Raw genomic sequence first — 6,510 nt, 5'->3', positions numbered from 1 at the left:
GGATCATACATGTAATAAAAGCTGTTTTGTAGTAGATTGTCCCTGAAGATGGCCGGATTGGCCGAAATGTCGGACTTATAAGAGAAATAAAAGGTTTGGAGACTATAATGGATAGAATTTAAATTATTTATTTTTAAAAAATAATGTTGTTGTTAAAATTGTTACAAATGAATACATAATAAGCTGTTAAATGTTTAGATTGTCCTTGAGGATGGGCAAATTGGCCGAAACATTGGACTAATGTTGATATAATAAAGAGTGTGAGACTTAAGAAGGATACCATTTGATTTATTTATTAAAACTTTAAATAATAAATAATAAAATTATCTTACTCTGACAAAATCCATAATAATTCCTGTTTTTTTTTATTTATAAATCTTTTACTAAAATTATTTTTTTTAAAACATCCCTGTCCATTTTTTATAAATTATAAGATCAATATCAGACACCTCTATTCATCTCTTTCATTTAAATTTTCTCTTAATGTACATTTAGGATCTTCACAAGTTGAGCTTACAACATTTTGTGGAAAACTGTATCATAATGAAAACTCTTTCACGAAATATTTGGTATAATGAAAATAATAAATCCAGAAGCTGGAGTTCTTTTCATTGAAATAAATGACTGTTTATTTTTTGTAAATATTATGTAGAGATTTACATTCAGAGAATCAATTTTGCAAAAAACTAAATATAAATAATTTTGGACTCGCCATTCTAAAACCAATGTTTTTCTAGAAGACAATTTTTTTAAAATTTGTAATTTTTAATAAACAAAAACGAAATAAGATACAGGAAAGAAATTTAAAGAAATTAATGTATTAAAAAAACTAAACTACTAATTAAATGTTATTTATTTTTTAAGTTATTGCTTCATTGCTAATAATACACTTTTAGTTATTAAATATTTTAATAATTGAAGACTACAGAGGAAAATGAGGTATCATACCTTTTTCTAAATGTTGCGGAAAAGAAGGTTTGCTATGGAATCTTTCAGTATTCTTTATAAGAACTAAGTTAAAAAAAAATAAAATAAGCTATAAATGTTTTTGTATAATGTAAAATCTGGTATTTTTTTATTTTATACCAGATCAGCCTGGTAGGCCTTACATGGTTGATATAACCATTACATTATTTTTTTTTTTTAAGAGTTGATTATGGGGGGGAGGGTATAGTCTCATACAAAAGACACCCCTAACTATATACAATCATATAATTAAAAGAAAAAAAAATGATAAAATAAAATAGATAGATAAGAGTAAAGCATCTAATAAAAGAGGAATGTAAAATTGATAACAAAAATAATGATATGGTACACTTAACAAAACAAACAATTACTCTCTAATAGTAAAAAGAAACAAGTTAATTTGAGAAAGGGGCGAGAGAAGAAAATTTAAAAAAATAAATAAATTATAATAATAAGTAAAATAGAGGTAGTGTGACTATGAATTAATAAATATAGAATTTATAACGGAATGTCCTGCAGCAGTCTGGGCTTCAGTCTTCGGGTTGAGGTTGGATTTCCCAGGTTGTAGGTCACTGCTCCTTTAACTGGGAGTGGAACTTCATGAACCGTTTTTTGATGTAATCCTCTATTGACTCAATATGTAATTCCCGCTATGCAATTGGCTATTTCTTATGAACCAAGGAGCCTTAACTGTGATAGAATCTGGTACAGTTTTCAAATTAAAAAAAAATAATGGAAGATCTTTGATTGACCATTTGTAATATATAAAAGGAAGTTGTTCAGGTGTGGTAAAAAAAACTCAAATAGTAATTAAAGTATTTAATGTGAGCCAGTATTTTGGCCCACTTTGCATGGTTTCATCAGGGCTAAAAAGACACAATAGATAACATGAAATAAAAGTAAACAAAGGTGTGGCTAAATATGATTTAAAATATATAAAATTTTATAAAAAAAATGAACAAATTAAACTTAAGAAAATAAAAATAAAACATACAGTAAAAATAAAAAAATAAACAAGAATTATAAAAAGGTATTAGAAAATTAATGAAAACGGAAATAATAAAAAATACAGTACACACTAAAAGACAGAAAAAGAGGAATAAGAATAAAAATCGACATCCACCTTACCGAATGCAGGTAAGCACAAAAATTAACCATGAATGCTGATGAGAAGACAAACAGGATAGAGGAATGGGGGAACTGGCTATTAAACATTTTTCTCATGTTTTGACTTATCCGCCATTCTAAAATCTATCAAAAACTATTGTATTCACTTTTGTTTTCATTTCCCTGTAGTCTTCAATTGTTAATTTATCTCTTTATTATAGTTGCTTATTTTTATTTTTATTTTTTAGCTAGAGAGAATTGATTAAAACAGTTAAGAACCTGATAAATATTTATTATAATTTTTTTGTTTCTAAGATTAAAATTAAAGTTTAGAATATTATAGCTAAGTTCAATTTCAGGGGAGTGGCAGTGGACGACCAGGGGTATATAGTGGTCGGGGACAGCGGGAACAACCGATTACAGATCTTCAGCCCAGAAGGAGTATTTCTGAGGGGGTTCGGCTCATGGGGCTCCGGCGAGGGAGAGTTCAAGGGCCTCGAAGGAGTAGCAGTTACCTCGACCAACTGTATCCTCGCATGCGACCGAGAGAACCACCGTGTTCAAGTGTTCTAAGGTAAGGAATTGTAATATAAAATATGATCCCTTAAAAGAGAGAGATTTGCTTTGTATAATCAGCAACATTGCATAAATACACCGAGTTGCTAAAACACACAGCATACTTATCAATCCATTATTAGATATATAAACGCTAAAACGTATTATTTAATAAAGAAACAATTTTTCTTCTTCAATTATAACTAAATATAATGAAGTTTAAATTTAATTAAAATCTTTTCCTCTTTTTTTTTGCTCAGTTATATCTACGCTATCCTCCATATTCTACTCTCCCATAACTATTTCTCTAATGTCCTCTCCTACAGTGATCCACAACACATATACAATTCATTACACAAGTTCAAGTTAAATCAAACAAAATTATGAATAAATAGAAATGAAATAAAAAAAAAAAGCCACAACGGTAGAACAGTTAAAAACGAATAAATAAGTTAGAATAAATGAATAAATAAGCTAAAAACAAATAAATAATTTATAATCTTTATACTTTCTTGAGAATGGATAATATTCTTTAATCTTTTTTCCTTTATAAGTCTGACGTTTCGGCCAATTCTGCCATCCTCAAGGACAATCATAATACAATTTTAGAACTACATCATTTAAAAAACAACTTTATGCAGACTATTCTGTCCAGGTCAATTAAATCAGTCCACAACTTACCCTAATTAGTCGATTGTTCACATTAAATTAAAAATTAAAACTATTTATCACAGTCAACCTTCTTTGTTAAAATCTATCACAACTAGGGTGTCTGTGGATTCTGAAATTGTATATAAGATTGTCCTTAAGAATGGCCGAAACATCGGGCTTATAAAGGAATAAAAAATGTTTTGAGACTAAAATATAGTAAAATGAAAATTCTGCTAATCCTGTTTTTTGTGAAAAAAAAAATTATGTAAAACTAAATTTGATAAAAAATGAATATTAAAGAGGGTGTATTAAATTATGATGTAAAAATTCATTTTTTATTATATTCAAGCAAACGGTGAATATATGGATTGTAGTCACTAGCCGTTATGTTCTTTGTGGAGTCAGTTGGTAGTTTGTTCTCACTACAGTAAGAATAAGTTTTATGTTATCTAACCGTAACTAATAAAACAGTAAAAACATTTTATTAGTCTCCACCACTCCTGAGTTCAACAGGCAGGTATAGCTATACAGATAAATTTAATTTATGTTAAAAGCTGTGTAATATAAAAATATTTATGAATTCATTTGCCATAATAATTATACTAAAAATAACATGCTCAATAATTCTTAAATTGGAAATATAGAAAGGAAATGCCAATCTTCAATACCACAGGTGACTACTAGCTGTGGTCACCCCTTTAGACAAATTTACATATTTATACATCAACACTAAATTTTAAGGTTCTCAGATTTATTATTATTTAATCACCATTACTTACTTGAGGTGACGGTAGCAGCGTGATAACACGCCTTTCTGCCAACCCAAAGGTTGCGAGTTCAAGTCCCCGACCTTATCCTGGACTTACAATACTTACTCACAGCCTCTCCCCAGACATTTGTGAGGCCCGTTAGCCAATGGGTGGCACTTACCAAAATAGGTGTGACGAACCCATCCTATGAAAACGAACCCTCTCATGAAACGCGCGATGTATTTCCTAAGTACATCGCGCGAACCCTTGGACCTCCACAATCTCTGTTGCGCCAATAATAATAATAACCATTACTTAATTTTTTTCTTTTATTATTATTAGAAGATACCTTGTGATTTGTCGGAGGATTTGTTTTTTTACATTTTATGCTACTAATTTTCATTTTTAACTTATGTACATAAGTATTTATTATTTTTTGGTTGGCTCTACATATCTTTTGTTGTCTGAACCAGCCTTCCACAGCCTGTCTGTCTTGGATTATTACTTTCCAGTTTGCTGCATACAACTCTTTCTCATCTTTGTTGATTCTGTCTATCCATTGGATTTTTGGTTTACCACGTAATCTCTTGCCAACTATACTGGCATTTCTTGTTGTGTAGAGGTGACTTGATGGATTGCTTCAGGCCATATGTCCCACCCATAGTGAGGACACCTTCTTGACTTCATATCATGAGATGTTGACTCTTAGTTCTTCTCCTCTATGTGTTAAGGCTCTGATCCCAGATCACTCCTGTAATTGTATAGAGGACTTTTCGTTCTCTCGATTCTGCTATCTAGGATACGTGTTAGAGCCCAGCTCATGCAGCTATATATTAGAACGTGTGTTATCATGGCATTTTATACCCTTAGCTTCAGATGTTTAGAGATTTTTTGGGATTTCAGTATTCTTTACACAGAGAAGAAGGTTCTTTTCACGCTCATTATACACTTGGCTATCTCCAGTCCATTGATCATTTATTGATACTATTGTAGAGCCGAGGTATATGTATACTGTCTATGTTAATAAGTATATAAACATCAAATACTCTTTCCAGTTAATTATACAATAATAGTTAGCTTTTTTGTTATCATATAGAGAATATTACAGACATCTGAATATTAAATTTTGTTATGTTATCGATATTCCATAATTTATGTTACTGAGATTACAAATTGTTACTTAGATTAAGTGATATAATTTTCATTAGCTTATAATCTATAAATGATAAACATATAAAATAAACATATTGGGCAAGCATGTTGTGATCTATATCTATTGCAATATAAACAATTATTTTAAATAAAATAAATGGAATTTAATATAGTTTTAACTTTATTCTCATATCGCTATACTTAAAGCTTGGGTTCAAATTAAAAGCCTTAATATTAAATAGATAGTAGAATTTTATTCAAATTTTACAACATTTTAGACTCTTAATCTCAGGGCGGGTTTCTAGGTAATCAGAACATACATTCAGCAAAAAATGGCACAGTACTAAATTATTTATTAGCTATCTTTACAAATCTGCTTCAATTCTGTTTTGAGTAACACTAACCAATTATTCTATGTCTTCGTTCTCAACAAACAAACAATCACTAACTGTAAACAAAACAGTTTGTCTTCTTTCCCAAAATGAGATTTTAGAGGTTAACAACCTCTGCACTCAGGAGACGTCCTCTCACCAGACGAACCAAAACAAAGAGTACCTTTTTCTTCTCAGATGACTCTTTGATGTCTTCTTTCTCTAGATGTTCCACTGAGGGAGACAAAAGATGTTCATGACCTCTTGCATCCAGGATAAGTCTTCCCTATCCCGCCTAACAGCGACTGTTTCCAAAAGCTCTCTTCCTTCCTCTTCTCTTGGTGTTAGTTCTCAACAACGATTTAGCACTACGGTTTTGAGTTTTTTCCTATGATTTCCTTTATGAACATTATTTTTTAACACTTACTCTTGACTTATATTTTTCTTAAATTTACTATAACTACAATTATGATGGGAAGTTAAATAAAGTTTTTAAAATATTTGAATCTGCTCAACATGGCCGCTATTAAAAGGACTTTTTGGAGGACTCGCGCCGCCATCTTGGTTTTGTTTTGAATAACGTATTCATCATAGTCAATGAAAATTGGTTAGCTTGCTTTTTGGTTCAACAAAACAAATGAACAATATTTAACGTTGATACATAAAATAAAAACATAACTAAAATCATTTATATATAAAAATAAATATTTACTCATAAAAGAGGATATTACACTATCCCATATAATATTGGTTCATGTGATGACAATAAGATAAGTAAGGATCTTAAAATAATTGATAAATTATTTCAAATTACTTTTTTGCTGAAGTTTAAGAGTTCACAATTGTTTATATTAATAATTTCTATAATATTCATTTAATAAACATGATTTACTTTTTTCTTTTTTTTTAATTATTATTGTCTTTTTTTCCCCAGTTTATTATTGCTAGAGATATTTTAT

General features: G+C 29.7%; 1 protein-coding gene across 7 annotated transcripts in view; it reads left to right on the top strand.

The window, feature by feature from the left end:
* tn (tripartite motif containing protein thin) overlaps positions 1–6,510 on the top strand; it is a 229,808-nt gene that overhangs the window by 222,658 nt on the left and 640 nt on the right. For all 7 annotated transcript variants that reach the window (XM_067052843.1, XM_067052842.1, XM_067052838.1 and 4 more), the window contains one exon: positions 2,433–2,647. In XM_067052843.1, the coding sequence (XP_066908944.1) occupies positions 2,433–2,647 (215 nt within the window). The remainder of the gene's footprint in view (positions 1–2,432; positions 2,648–6,510) is intronic.

The sequence above is a fragment of the Halyomorpha halys genome, unplaced genomic scaffold, assembly GCF_000696795.3.
Source record: "Halyomorpha halys isolate HHAL.00 unplaced genomic scaffold, Hhal_1.1 Scaffold449.1, whole genome shotgun sequence".
Lineage (NCBI taxonomy): Eukaryota > Metazoa > Arthropoda > Insecta > Hemiptera > Pentatomidae > Halyomorpha > Halyomorpha halys.
This window is presented reverse-complemented; position numbering and strand designations above follow the sequence as displayed.